At 38.8% G+C, this 15,464-nt stretch overlaps 3 protein-coding genes and 1 long non-coding RNA gene across 4 annotated transcripts; 1 reads left to right on the top strand and 3 right to left on the bottom strand.

Moving 5' to 3' along the window:
• Window positions 1-682: 682 nt before the first annotated feature.
• On the bottom strand, window positions 683-5,695 carry LOC146673778 (ladderlectin-like). The gene is made up of 4 exons (XM_085391556.1): window positions 5,591-5,695; window positions 1,332-1,466; window positions 1,035-1,146; window positions 683-961 (listed from the first exon to the last, which is right to left on the bottom strand). The coding sequence occupies exons 1-4, from the start codon at window positions 5,609-5,611 to the stop codon at window positions 894-896; spliced, it is 336 nt and encodes a 111-aa protein (XP_085247682.1). The 5' UTR covers window positions 5,612-5,695; the 3' UTR covers window positions 683-893.
• LOC146673779 (E3 SUMO-protein ligase ZBED1-like) lies at window positions 2,182-3,681 on the top strand. The gene is made up of 2 exons (XM_085391533.1): window positions 2,182-2,801; window positions 3,021-3,681. The coding sequence occupies exons 1-2, from the start codon at window positions 2,299-2,301 to the stop codon at window positions 3,670-3,672; spliced, it is 1,155 nt and encodes a 384-aa protein (XP_085247659.1). The 5' UTR covers window positions 2,182-2,298; the 3' UTR covers window positions 3,673-3,681.
• A 900-nt stretch (window positions 5,696-6,595) lies between the features above and the next one.
• On the bottom strand, window positions 6,596-8,568 carry LOC146673777 (uncharacterized). The gene is made up of 2 exons (XR_014908798.1): window positions 6,822-8,568; window positions 6,596-6,755 (listed from the first exon to the last, which is right to left on the bottom strand). It is a non-coding gene; the product is annotated as an uncharacterized LOC146673777 (long non-coding RNA).
• A 1,328-nt stretch (window positions 8,569-9,896) lies between these two features.
• On the bottom strand, window positions 9,897-10,728 carry LOC146673776 (uncharacterized). Its single transcript, XM_085391547.1, has one exon. The coding sequence runs from the start codon at window positions 10,687-10,689 to the stop codon at window positions 9,994-9,996; it is 696 nt and encodes a 231-aa protein (XP_085247673.1). The 5' UTR covers window positions 10,690-10,728; the 3' UTR covers window positions 9,897-9,993.
• Window positions 10,729-15,464: the final 4,736 nt, after the last annotated feature.

Genomic DNA, 15,464 nt, shown 5'->3' with positions numbered 1-15,464 from the left:
CCAAGTGTGAGTTTGTATGTGTCTTTCCTAGGGTAGCATTGCATTGGTACCTTACATTGGCAATAGTAGGGTAGCACAGCTCTTGTTTATACAAGCACTCTCATGCAGTAGTAATGACTTGAACAATAGCCATTTTGTTTCCTTTTCTTTGGCACATGCACTGAAATGTTCTGCAGAGAGAAAAGAGTATGATGCAACTACAGCCCAGCCCATACAGCAGTATATTAATGACTAACCTTATATTGCAGTTGTTCTTCTCACTGAATTTTGGTCCGATTACAGCAACCTCCCATGCAGTTACATTTGTTCCTAACCCTTTGGGAACGCTCATGTTAACTTTTATCAAGTGGAAAAAAGTTAGCATTCATCCCCCAGCTTCACTGTGTTTATATTATGCTAACCATAGCTGTGTAGCTAGCCACCATATAGCACATCATTATATACCAGCTAGCCCAACTTCAGTAACCCTACAAACGCCACTTAAAAAAAGATTTCCAGATTTTCTATTATATTCCATGACTTTGTAGCTCCAGATGTTGCAAATATTAAACCACACAGTGATAGTTGCAGAACTGTACATATTCTGAAGTACATATTGCAAAGCTTTAATGAATTTAAGACAGATTAATGACACACCTTCATTCAATGCTCTTTTTTTTATTGATTTAGAAGATGAGAGATAAGAGTTCAGTCTACATCTAAATGAAACTGGGCTAAAAGCATTCTTTCCACAACAAATTCATTTCTCTTGTATTAAGTGACAACCCAGCTCTTGTTTATGTTACTTGTCGCTTCATTCCTTGCGTAGCATTACAGCAATAAAGGAGATAAAAGATGTATAATGACACACAGATTCTTCAGGTGATATCTTGTGTGAAGTATTTGTGCTTTCATCAGATTTTCTTGGCGCAGACAGATGGAATAACAGATTCACAGCCACCGTCATCCCAGCACTTTTTGTCTGTAAGTACCAAAAACCTAGTTAGTGCTAAGTAAACACATGATTATTTTATCATGACCACACAGTGATTTACCTGACCAATTTACATATGCACAGTTCTGATTGCCCTGAAAGTTATCAGGCTGTCCAGTACACCAGTTTGTGTATTTGAGAGGGGTCCCATCACTCCAAAACCAAAACTTTTCCTGGGAAACACAAAACAATAAATTATACTTTCTAAAAAAAAGGCACATTGATACATTGATAGTTTTCTTTCGTCTTTTGTCTATTTAGGCACCAAAAAACCCTTTTTGTTTTGTGCATGTGGAATTCTTTTTTATTCTTGTTTTTCTTAATTTCCTGGTGAATAACTTTGTGTATGTTAGCATACCTTTATTGCATCCGAAGCGCCAATCCAAGCAGGTCCATCATGCTGAATAGCATCAGATATCAGCCTCTGAATCATCTGGTACTCCTCAAGGCTTTGCATAGATGCAAGGTTTGCATTCATGGACTGACAGTTTATCTACAGCGAAGAAACAGCAGAATTGCCAAAAAAAAATTTTTTTCTTTACATTGGTAAACATATATATATATATATATATATATATATATATATATATATATATATATGTTATAGCTGTCGAAATTAACGCGTTAATTGCGATAATTAAATTTTGGAATCAATTACGTTAGAATATTTAACTATTTAGCGCAACACGCAGATAAAAAAAAAAAAAAAAGTCGCTCCCATAATTCCACTTGATTTGTTTACCGCGCCACTGAAAATGGAGAAGCAGGAACAGGATGGCCTTCTGGATGGGGAATTTAAATACAAGAAGAACATAGATGGGACAATAACCAAACGCGTTGTAATTTGCACTCACTGTAGTAAAGAGTTTCAATTTCACCGTTCAAATTCGACCTTAAAATACCACCTTAATGCCAAACACGCGTTTATCGGGGCAGCAGCTTCACCCGGCCTGCGTCAGACCACTCTTAGTGAACGCAGGCCACTCGGTAAGTCTTCTTTGGACAAACTGACCGACAATATAGCCAAATGGATAGCAAAGGACTGTAGACCGTTAAGCATTGTGGAGGACAAGGGCTTTGCGGATGTTTTAAAGGTTGCATCTCAGGACGCGTCCTACAAGCCCCCAGCGAGAAGCACAATAACAATTTGAATCCACGAACTGTATGAAACGGAGAAAAAGAAAAAAGAAGAGGCTTTAGTTCACACAGAATGCGTGGCTCTGACAGGAGACCACTGGACATCATTGAGTAATGACAATTACCTGGGAGTTACTGCGCATTTAATCACTGAAGCCTGGGGTCTGACATCCTTTGCGCTGACTATAATGAAAACGGAAGAGCGGCACTTTGCGGACGCTTGTGCAGAGCAGTTCCAGACTGTTGCTCGCAGGTGGAGAATTGAGGAGAAGGTGACAACAGTAGGCACGGACAGTGCGCGCAATATGATCGCCGCGGCTCGCATCATGCCATTCAATCACATGCCGTGTACTGCGCACATTCTACAGAGATGCATCACAGTGAGTCTCGCAGACAGTGGCTTTGTCACTGCGCTGGCCAAATGCCGCAAAATTGTTGGCCATTTTAAGCACAGCCCAGCAAACACAGCAGAGCTGAACGCAGAGCAGGTGTCACTGGGGCGCAAGCAGGAGCCGTTGGCCCAGGACGTGCCTACACGCTGGAACTCAACGCTGGAGATGGTGAAGCGCTTGATCCGCAACCAAACTGCAGTAACCGCGACTCTGGATAAACAAAAGCATAAACTTGTCCTCCTGACGCCTCCAGAGTGGGACAAACTCCAGAGACTGGAGACACTTCTAGAGCCCTGCAGGTGAGCCTGTCATTGTGACCATAATTGTAGGTTTAGATTAAATTTATCAAACATACATCTTAAATCAGTTTTGTTATTATGAAAATGTCTTAATACCTAGTAATAAAAAGCTTTTTTTAATTTGCTGTCTTATCTGTGTGTGTGTGTGTGTGTGTGTGTGTGTGTGTGTGTGTGTGTGTGTGTGTGTGTGTGTGTGTGTGTGTGTGTATTCCACTGCAGATATGTGACTGAACTGCTGGGAGGAGAGGCCTACGTCTCCTGCTCTGTAGTTCTACCAGCCTTCTGCCACCTGCGCCGTGTCATGGAAGTAACTGATGAGGACCCTGCATATGTGGTGAGGTTTAAAGAGAAGTTTAAGGAAGACCTTGCTTCCCGCCAGGAACATACCAACTATGCATGGCTCCAGATCGCAACTGCACTGGACCCACGTTTTAAAGACCTACGCAGTGTGCCCAAGACTGACAGAGAAGCAGTGTGGACCACACTGGCAGGCATGCTGCATGAAGACTCTCCTAGAAGATCACACACTGCAGAAGAAGGTCCAGCCAAGAAGAGGCTGAGCCTGCTGCAGATGGACTCTGACTCTGAGTCAGAGGAGGAGGTACAGCAGGACAGAGCCATACAGCGCTACAGAGCAGAGCCCTGCACTGCCTTAGAGGACTGTCCCTTACAGTGGTGGGCAGCTCATGCAGGAGCCCACAGCCAGCTGGCCCGCCTTGCTCGCAGATACCTGGCCACTCCTGCCTCCACAGTGCCCTGTGAGAGGCTGTTCTCTGTAGCAGGGCACATTGTGAACAAGAAGAGGTCTGCTCTGCACTCAGAGAACGTGGACAAGTTGGTTTGTCTCAGCAACTGGCTGAAGGATGAGTAGACCAGAGGACCGTGTGTATAGAGCTTGTTCTATGGTTGAATGTGATTTAAACAATACTTTTCACTGTTGTTCATATTTATTTTGCACTAATCTACCTTACCCAAAAGGATGATTGGAGATTTTTTCTATTTTGCCTGTTGAATTAGGCCTATGTTCTGTGAACTTGAAGATGTATATGGATAAAACAATGTGCTAGATTTAAATGGGTGGAAAACATTCAGTAAAAATCCCTCACAATTATTTGAAGCCCTGTTCTGCTTGTACTGCTTGTACTCACAATTAATAATAAATAAAACAAACAAGTGTGTTAAAAACCACTATCTGTCCCGATTTTTACACATATATACACATATACACATATATTTCGAGTTGCGATTAATCAATTTTTAGGCTGTGATTAATTCGCTTCCAGCACAACACCCAGCCTACGTCAGAACACGCTGAGTGAACGCAGGCCACTCAGCGTGGTCTTAGCATTAAATAACACTAACAAGTGTGTAAAAATCCGCTATCTGTCCGTATGTTTGCACACATTTTGGTCATATTTCGAGTTGCAATTAATCATGATTAATTAATTTTTAGGCTGTGATTAATCTGATTAAAAATTTTAATCATTTGACAGCCCTAATATATATATATATATATATTTTTTTTTTATTAGGGGTGCAACGATACACAAAATTCACGGTATCAGTTCGGTTCGATACTTTGGTGTCACGGTCACTAGCATCCTGGAGCACTTCTGTTGTGTTTTGTACGTGTTTTGAAGTTTGTACCTGCTTTGTCTCTAGGAGCCACCATAAATATACTTTAATTTATTCACTCCACATAAAATGTAATAAATAAATCATATAATACAAAAAACCAACTATTCACATTTAAACTTTTAACTATTTAAATTTTCAGCTTTTTCCTTTTAAACAAATGTAAAGTGAAACAACACTGCAAACCACAACACAATTAATTATAAATTATAATATGAAAACAAAAACAAGATGCATATTCTCTGTCATATGGACCTGCATGAATAAACTTTCTGAATCCTTTATCATACACAACTGAAAATAGTTGTGGATGATTACTATACCTTTCTAATGTTGTCTCTAATATTGTTGTCCCTGGCTCTTTACGCTCTCTTTCCCTCCCGCTCTGTTCCTGTGCTACTGCGAGTATAACTACCGCCCCTCCCCCCCTCTTCCCAGTGCAAAGCCCAAGCGAAAAAAAGTGCGAGAGAGAGAAAGAAAAAAACCCACGGCTTGCGATAAGGAGCTGGTTTGAGTCGTTCACGTCAAAGATCCGGCTCTAAGAGCCATTTCGTTCGCAACCGACACATCACTACTGGCTATTGACCAAAAGAGTGAGACTGCAAGCAGCCAACATTAGTTTTCTCCAAATAGCATTTGTTTTCTCCCTTAATGTCCTTAATGGTGAAGAGTTCAGACATTCAAAAAGGAACGAGAGTATAGCTGCTCTTCATCCACATCAAAAGGAGCCAGATGATGTGGATATCTCTTGGGTACCTCCTGGGTCAGTTGTTCCAGGCATCTCCTAGGAGTCTCTGGGACAAACCCAGGACTTGATGGATCATGCAGATTACATCTCTTGGCTGGCCCCGGAATGTCACTGTTTATCTGGATGAGCTTGAAGATGTGGTCGGGGAGAGGGACGTCTTAAACTTCTTAAACTTTTCTATTTAGTTTACTGCTCCCACCCACTACAGCAACAATAAGCAGCAGAAAATAAATCACTGGATGGATGGATGAATTGTTTTGTGTGCAAATGTCATCAGAATGTAAGTATTGTTGTTGTGAAACATCAATTTAAGAGCAGTTGTTGATCCTGAAGATGATACTTAATAACCTAAGTATCAGAGAAAACATTTTCAGAATAACTCATTGGTGATAATGACTGATATTACCTCAGCCTGAGCCCAGCTCATGGGCTTAGCAACATAGATGAAGCACTGGTTGTAGTACTCAGTCCAACCACAGGGACAAGATGGGGACTTCTTCACAAGATACCATTCTCCTATTGACAAACAACATGATTTTGAATTGATTCATTGTATGTGATAAACTGGTTTCATTGACACTAGTAATGCGGGTGCAACGATACACAAAATTCACAGTTCGGTTCGGTTCGATACTTTGGTGTCACGGTTCGATATTTTTTCAATACAAAAAAGTGTTCATGCCTTTTTAATTTGTCATTTATTAAAGTTATAAATATATATTTTAACTGAAAAGCACAGTTTTTAAATTTAACGTTGCTGAAACAACAAAATAATAAAAAATTTAATCTATCCGATCGAGAAATCACTCATCTTTGGAAAAGAGAGTTTATTACGGAGAAATGGCTCTTTCCAAAATAAAAGCTATACTATATGCTTCTTCTGGGCTATACTCTCAGCAGCATATTAAACATATCAGGTCCCCATAAGGAGAATCATGTGCTAACGGCTGTCTAAATGACTCGGGTAAAGTTTGTAGCATGCTTGCCTGTTCTTTTTGTCTGCTTCCACTTGTCTTTGCACTAGGATGCTGTCAGAGTAAATGTGCAGTCATATTCATTGTGTTCCCACTAGTGCTGTCAGCGTTAATCTCGTTGAAATGACGTTAACGCCACAACATGGCAAATCTCCGTGTGTGGGGCTGGACGGTGTCAACACGTTAACAAGCAAACTGTTTTACTTTTGTCCATGACACGCTTACCATCAGGGTCATGCTTGATTGATTGATTGATTGAATCTTTATTTTGAACATGTTGAAAAAGTATAAAAAAAAATAGAATTAAAAGAGACAAATGAACAAAGCAAACAAAAGGAAAACGAGCAACCACAACTCCAAATAACGTCCATGTTCAAAAAGGAGCAGGAAGAAGCATAAGCTTATTTAATCCCACCCCTTTTCCACTATCTAGTATCAATAGACTACAGAAATACCTCCTTGCAATTACATTATATGTTATGTGTAATTTTTTTTTTTTTTTTTTTAAATATATACACATATATGTTTCTATCTATCCATACATACGTATATACACACATACGCACATATACACATTTTCAATAACCCCATTAACACCTCAAGGATACACAGCCTACAATTATATATATATATCCATACCAACAAACCCGTGCATGCGCACACACATGAAAATATTAGACAAGAACACCCTATCAAATCTCTACCTTTTCCCTGTACCCTGTAAAAACCATATCCTTAAACCGCTTTTTAAACTGCGCCATGCTTGGACATTGCTTCATATCTTTACTTAGTCTGTTCCACAGCTTCACTCCACACACAGAGATGCAAAAACTTTTTAATGTTGTACGGATACGAGGATGTTTTAAATTTAATTCCCCCCTCAAATTGTATCCCCGTTCCCTTTTAGAAAACATTTTTAGAATATTGTCAGGAAGCAGGTTATTTATTGCTTTATATATAATTTGTGCTGTGAGAAAATGAACCAGATCTGTGAATTTTAGAATTTTTGATTTTAAGAATAGTGGATTTGTATGATCTCTGTAACCAGTTTTATGGATTATCCTTATGGCCCTTTTTTGTAATATAAAGATTGATGATAGCGAACATTTGTAAGTATTGCCCCAAACCTCTGCACAGTAATTCAAATACGGTGCAATCAGGGAACAATAGAGAATGTGGAGTGATTTGTGGTCCAGAATGTGTTTTACTTTACTCAAGATTGAGACACTTCTTGAAATTTTGTTATGTATTTGATTTATATGAGACTTCCAGTTTAATTTATCATCTATAATCACACCAAGAAACTTATGTTCAAGTACTCTTTCAATTTCCACACCATCTACATGAATCTGCACTTGTGCATTTCTAAGGGAATTCCCAAATAAGATAATTTTAGTTTTACTTAGATTTAGCGATAGTTTGTTCCTGTTAAACCATTTTTTAATTTTGCACATTTCTGAAGTAATTGTATCCAGCAGCTCCTTTAGATTCCCCCCAGAACAAAAAATATTTGTGTCATCTGCAAATAATACTAATTTTAATATATCAGATGCCTTACAAATATCATTTATATAAATAATAAATAATTTTGGACCCAGTACAGAGCCTTGTGGAACACCACAAGCAATGTCCAAGCATGATTAGGAATGGACACCCAGCTTCACAAATTGTTTCCGGTCACTTAAATAATTTTTCACCCATTGCAGTACAACCCCCCTAATCCCATACCGTTCCAGTTTATTAATTAATATGTCATGATTGATTGTGTCGAATGCTTTCTTGAGATCCAGAAATACTCCAGCTGCATACTGTTTCTGATCTATAGCATTCGTAATCTCCTCAATTGATTCGATTAATGCCAGAGATGTTGATCTTTTTGATCTGAATCCATATTGACTGTCAGAGAGTAATTTATATTTATCTAAGAATTTGTCTAATCATTTATTAAACAGGTTTTCTAGGATTTTGGAGAATTGTGGTAGTAAAGAAACAGGCCTGTAATTTGTGAAGTGGCGTCTATCCCCGGTTTCATACAGCGGCACAACTTTAGCTATTTTCATTTTGTTTGGCACTTTTCCCGTCTGAAATGATAAGTTGCAAATATATGTTAGAGGTCCTACAATTCCTTCAATGACCTTCTTGACGATTTTCATGTCAATATCATTACAATCAGTAGATGTTTTATATTTACACATGTGTACAATGTCAATTATTTCTTTTTCCTCCACTGATGTGAGGAACATTGAGTTAGGGTTCCTATCAATCAGGTTTTCACTACAGTCTACTGATGGCAGTGACTCAGGAATTTGTTCTGCCAGTTTTGGTCCAATATTTACAAAATAATGATTAAAGCTGTTGACCTTATCAGCAGTGTTTTCCATAATATTGCCATTATCGATAAAGTATTGTGGATAACTTTGTTGTCCAGAATTATTTTTGATGATACCGTTTAAAACATCCCATATTCCTTTCATATTATGTTTATTGTTGTTCAATATTTTACTATAATACTCCTTTCTACATACACGTATAATATTGGTCAACTTATTTTTGTATTTTTTATATTTATTTTCAGCATCTTTTGTTCTTTGTTTTAGGTATTCCCTATAGAGTGTATTTTTCTTTTTACATGCATTTTGTAAACCCTTAGTGAGCCATGGTCTATCTGAATATTTGTGCTTTCTGTTGTATTTTATTGTTGGACAGTTTTTATCGTACAACTCCATGAATATTCTTAAAAATATGCCATATGCAATATCAATATCAGCTTCTTTGTACACATTGTCCCAGTCCTGATTTAATAGATCGTTCTTAAATGCAGTCATCGTTTCTTCCGTCCTTACACGTCTGTATCTCAGTTGTTCTTCATGCTGATTTTTCTTATAATTAGTGTCATAAACTGCAAAAACTGGTAGGTGATCACTGATGTCATTAATTAATAATCCGCTCACAATGTTGTTTTCCATATTGTTAGTGAAAATATTGTCAAGTAAGGTGGCACAATGTGGTGTAATTCTGCTAGGCCTGGTTATTTTAGGATGTAAACTCAAACTGTACATAGTGTTTAGGAATTCGTCGCTCATTTTATGCTTTTTTGGATTCAACAGGTCAATATTAAAATCACCACAGATAAACATAACTTTTTGATTTGTTTTAGAGAATATTTCCTCTATGAAGTCATTAAATACTTGAATACTAGAGCCAGGTGTTCTATATATACAGCTAATTATTACATTTTTTTCTTTTTCCTTATAAATTTCAATTGTTATACATTCTAGTAAATTATCAATTACAGTTGTCATACTTTCTACTACCTTGTAGTTTAGGTTTTTATCCACATACACAGCTACTCCCCCTCCACTCTTGTTCCTTCTATTTACAAAATTCACTTCATATCCCTCCAGTCCAAAGTCCATTCCTTTCTCCGCATTGATCCATGTTTCAGAAATGGCAATAATTCCAAATGGATTTGTCAACTCATTTAGATATTCCTTTATATTGTTGAAGTTGGCATACAGACTTCTGCTATTAAAATGGATTATTGATAATTTATTTTCCGTGTTGATGGTGTGCTTAAACTGTTCATCAGTGAAGTAGCAGCAGTTACAGCTGATGTTGTAGAAGAAATTATTTTCCGGGTCTATATCCTTTTCTAAGTCTAGAACATTATGGTCTGTGTATCGAAATGTTCTCAGTTCCAGATTATCATAAAGAGAATTCCAATGAGTTATGTTGATATTGTTGCCGGATGCAGATGAAGTTCTTTTGGACTGTGCCATGTGTTGTGTTGTGTGTCACGTCACATGTGTATTCATACCTCCAGAGTAAGTTGACCTCAGTATTTGTCCAGCTCTTCCATATTTCTGATGACCAACACTTTGGCTTGTTCCGGTGTTCCATTGAGTTTAATGAATACTTTGCAGTTGGTGGTCCATGTATTTTGAATTTTTCCCTGTTTCTTCAAGTAACGTGCTTTCCTGGCAATGTCCGCATTTCTTTTTATCAGATGTTCGTTCATGAAGACATCGGATCCTTTCAGTTTCTTTCCTTGTTTTAACAGTGCTGTTTTCTGTTTTCTGTTTGCAAATCTCACAATGATGGCTGGTTTGTCACTGTCATTTTTTCGGGGTAGAGGGTGGCAAGCCTCAATGTTGTTATAATCCACTTCCACACCTTTGGACCGTAGAAAGGTAACCACTTGATGCTCCGTGGAGTTGACATCTTCCTCTCCTGGCCCTCCTACATTGTCAGTGGCGACCGCCCGGGCGTATGACCGGGGTTTGATGCGAAGCCCCGTGATGATAACATCGTTCATCCGGGTGTACTGCTCCAAATCTGCCACTCTGTTCTCCAGGTACGCCAGCCGCCGATCCTTCTCGGCGTTCTGGATGCGGAGAGCCTTAACTTCCTCGACCAGGTCCAGGATGGCTTTCTGCTGCAGTTTGACAGTAGAAATCTCCTCTGTCATAAACTCCAGCGACTTCTTAATATCGTCTCCTTCCTCGGCTGACAGAACTTTTTTCGGGCCCATGCTGAGAGACGCTCTTGTAGCTTTGCCGTGACGACCGGCTAGCTAGTTGATGCTTTCGTGCTTCACATGAAAACCAAAATAGTTCCAAACGACAGATCTGAATGAAGGTTTGATTTCAAAATCAATACGAGTTGCACCCCTGTTGCACCCCTACTGCTTACAATATCCATAATTAGAATCTGAATAAAAAAACAAAACAATTATTAGATATGTTTGGTTTAATTTGATCAAATAAGCCTTTAACATCATTGTATTTACCACAGACTTTGCAGATTAACATGAAAATATTATGTGGTGTTTAAACTATACATTTAAAATGTTCTTTATGAGCAAATATGTATTCCAACAACTGCCTCCAAGTAATTCTGTAAAAAGAAAAATAGACATTATATCATATTTAGGAAAGTTGTTTTTTATGGTTGCGGTTAAAGATAGAAACTCTAGAGGCTTTTATGGCGGTTTAGAATTTAAATTTTCACTTCAGGTTAACCAGACACTAAATATTATCTCAAAGTAATCAGAGCACTAAGAAGTCAAAATTATTGCATTTGTGTTGTTCCCTGCCTTTACAGTATGATAAAAGAAATATACAATAATATTTACCACCAGCAGTGGTCAGGGTCGCCATTGCAAAGAGAAGTGCAGAAGCAGTCATCAGCTTCATCATGGTGATCTTTAGTATCTGCAGGAAACAGAAGACCCAAAGTGACCAGCAGTTAATATAAGGAAGGATGGAAGATGATCAGGAATCTTATGTCACAAATATTGTAGGATATCTTCTCTTCTTGTCAGCGTCAGACTATAACCTCAGTCTTACAGAGTGGATGTGCTAAATAAGTCTCAGTCCTGCACTTATATTCACTCTTAGATATTGTAGAATAAGGAGGGGATGTTTTTCTCATTATCATTTAATATTTTAATATGGCATTATTAGTTCATTAGAAGTATATAACCAGCTTTGCATTAAGCATGAATTGAAGTTTTTGATCTTACATTATTCTTTGCATTACAGTGATGGTGATAACTTTAGTTTGATCTTTTCTTACAGGTACCAGAATAATAACATGATTTTCCATTGCAGATGTAACCATGATCATTCCATACACATTGCAGTTTGTTGCTTATTCTAGAGTTGTGCTCAAGGTAATTAAAGGTTAAAAGCTACAGCCAGCGCGAGTCTGGCTGATCTATGGAGGGCAAAGGCTTTGAGCTTGGAAGGCCGCACGCGCTTACACAGCACTTATAAGATGTTATTCTTGGTGATTTTGTGCTTAGTCATGTTTTAATATGTTTTAAGTAGAAGTAGCTGATCCAGCAATATTCATTTAATATTATATACTTGATTTAGAGCAATACACGCTGATGGTCTTAACAAATGAAAGAGTCCTTGTAGCTGCCATGTTGTGTCTTAGCAGGGTACAGACGGTTCCAGGAGACGGGGGCAGTCAGCGTCTGCCCTCGGGAAGGAGACAATGTTATTCTTTGTGTTAAATAAAATTGTCAACATTGATTGTATTACACCTGTCACTACGCATGAGGGGGCGTTCTAATACCCTGATTTCATAAAACTATGGTGATGTGTTTTTTGAGATGAGATCTGAGACTGTCTGCATACAGTGTCCATCTCCCACGTGTGTGATCATTAAATCATCGTTTGACTCAACCCGACCGGACCAGTGTTGTTATTGTGGGTTTTTCCTCTGGTGTCCATCTCCAATATTCTGAACCTTAACATTTTGGGGGCTCGTCCTGTGGTATTGGGGTGGAAGTGTGAGGTGTGGACGGTCTGAGGTTGTCGAGCGGACAGGCACGGACCAGGGATCTGATGTGAGTGAGCTTCCCGGGTGCATCTAAAAGGTAAGGCACTGCCTGTTGAGTTGTTTCCCAAACTGTGCCAAATTGGGCTGCATTAAATTAAAAGCCTACTCACTGACGTTGCTGGTGAGTGTCTGTTTTGATTTTGATGAGAATCACCGTGTGTTATGCAGTTAAAGTTGCTTAAGAATGTTTAATGAAGTTGAAGAAATATGAAACTGTTCTGGAGGTAACAGATATAATGTTGGGTTTGAGTCCCTGGATATTGAGCTGAAGGCTCAGGTAGTTTGGTAGGGAAATTAGGACAGAAACTGTTCTGGAGGAAACAGAGACTGGTTAATAGTTTTACAAATTAGGTCAGAAACTGTTCTGGAGGTAACAGATACTGTTTAATTGGTCGTAAAAAAGTTATCTTTCTTCGGTGAGACCCGTTATGGTAAAATTTCTCAAAATCGGTTAGGTGAAAATTGTTATAGGACGGCACTGGAAGATGCTAAGAAGCACATAGCCCGGAGGTTACGCTCCCTCCTGGCCGTGGACGCGCGGTCTTGACCTGTCGGCGAACAGGGTTAGTTCAGTTTGGTTTAACTGTGGGGTACAGGGCATCCTGAAATAAGCTAGGAGTTACCGAGTCTCCTCACCGTTTAAAACGGTGTCATGTGCTTGTTTGGACAAAGTTAAATTGAGTTAGGGATTTTAGAAATCAGGCCATAGGCTGTTCTGGAGGAAACAGATACTGGTTAATTGATTACAGAAAAGTTATCTTGCTTCGGTGAGATGGTAAAATTTGTCAAAATTGTTTAGGTTCTTTAGAAATCAGGCCATAGGCTGTTCTGGAGGAAACAGATACTGGTTAATTGATTACAAAAAAGTGAGACTTTCTTCGGTGAGACCCGTTAACTTAAATTTGTCGAAATTTGTTAGGTGCTGAATCTGTCAGGCCTGTCAGTGATTGTAAATATAAGACGTCTTTTGTGAATAGAATTCTATCTGAGCTTTGTGTGACCCTGTGTGTGATGAGAGCGCAGCTGCAGCGCTGTGAGCTATTTTTAGACGGTGTGGCTGGGAGGAGAACGGAGCTTTTCACTTCCTGCACAGAGTGTGTGTGAGCCTTATAAGCAGAAGGCTTTTTATTGCTGAAAGTTTGTAAATATGCTGCTGGTTTTGATGTTATAACAATGTAAATAGTTTTTGATTTAAAAAGAGTGGTTTAAATAATTTTCAGACACACCTTGCAAATGTGCTTATAATGAGTTGGCACTCGGCCTTTGAAGGTCAGAAGCTTCATTCGGCGTGACTGTCCGGATTGATAAAGTGTAGTAAATGCCTTGAGTGCAGAGGGTTAAGTGCAAACAAGCTTACACACACATAGGTTATGATCAGAATAGGTCCCTAGAAGGCTTTTGAATGTTTTAAACCAAGTGGGAATCACTAGAAGGTTATTAGTTAATCACAGTTGATTTATGTAATGTAAAAAGCATTTAAGACTGAGTAACTTCAGTTTTTGAGGAGGATAAGAGAGCGTTCCTAGATCAGAGTAAGTTGCTGTAAGTCAGTTGAAAATAATTTAATTAAATCCTAAACATTTTATACTGATAGCATAACTGATTTAAAGCTATATTTCGAGCAAGTAAAGTTCATGAACTTTTCTGAGCTGCCATGACACAGAGAAAGTGGAGTGTTTCACCCTGAAAGGATGAGATGATGCTCTGCCTTTGTTGTCAAGTTCAAACATAGGCCGTAAATAAATATGAGCCACTAATAAGCGTGACATAATTAATAATTTCAAACAATAAAGCACATTGGGTGAGTGACCCAGATAACAATAATTTATGAGCACGCAATAAAGTGGACCTGTTAGAACCCCTTTGACATTTGTCCCTTCAACAATAAATGATTATATTGTGTCCCATGCATTAAACAGTCCCATTTAACACAGATAATTTCCTATTTATATAAAATATAAGCAAACATGGCAGCGCTGCATTCTGTCACTTGTTGTATAAAAATTACTGAAATGGAGGGTTTGCTGGGGGTCGGCTGTGAGTGTCACATTGTTGCACATGAAGGTGATGCACCTTATGAGATGACAGTGTGGTCTGAGATTGAGATGCATGAATTAAGTGCCTATGTGCAACGTTGTCTTCTCCTATTTCGAGGCTTAAAGGAGATAACTGAGAATGAAAATGATCCAAATTGGGTGCCTACAGACGCGGCTCATTTTGCCTATGCTACGGTACAACACGGTGATTTTGTCACTTTGTGAGCAAACATGATATTGCTTTGGGGCAATTTTCTGTGAAAAAAAAAATTTTAGGCTATGTGAATGAATTCGAGCTGTGTTATTGTTTTGTGCCCCGAGGTCAATATGTAGTGTGTATGATATTATAACATTTATGTTACAGAGTGAAAAGTGGTCATTAAAAGCGAATATTGAAAGAGGCTTGGTTAAGACTTGACACACTGCGTTGGCTGTGTGTCTTACCAAGCAGATCATAAGGAGACAGTGACCCTTGGAGGAGCGAAAGTAATTCTGAAAGCTAACAGGCAGACATTGCGGAGTGATCCAGAAGGAGGAGCCGTATAACGTCACAAAAAAGGGAGGTAAGCTTGTGTTCTAGGACAATGGCTGACGGCCCGAGCACGACACCTACTGGGCACAGAGGCTATAAGCCTCTGAAGGAGCAGCAGGAACAGTTAAAAAGAGCTATTCGCTTAGCTTCCCCTGGATCATCAAAGTTAGCTGAGAAGGAATGCAAAGCAATGGAAGCTGAGCTAAACAAGCTTATTGATTCCCAACAGAGAGGGCTGGATGACAAAATAGCCCTAAGTCTTGTGCTCAAAATAGAAAGAGAGAGATGTGAGCAGCAACTGGAACAACTGCAAACCGAGGCAGAGAAAAGTTCAATTAACTGGAGAATTAACCAACAAATCAAGAAACTACAGCAAACTCATGCAAA

Source organism: Rhamphochromis longiceps, linkage group LG3 (assembly GCF_057381845.1).
Source record: "Rhamphochromis longiceps isolate RC_006_pf linkage group LG3, R_longiceps_female_GT1.1, whole genome shotgun sequence".
In the NCBI taxonomy this organism is placed as follows: Eukaryota; Metazoa; Chordata; class Actinopteri; order Cichliformes; family Cichlidae; genus Rhamphochromis; species Rhamphochromis longiceps.
Note: the sequence above shows the minus strand (reverse complement) of the source record. Positions and strands in the feature narration are given on the sequence as shown.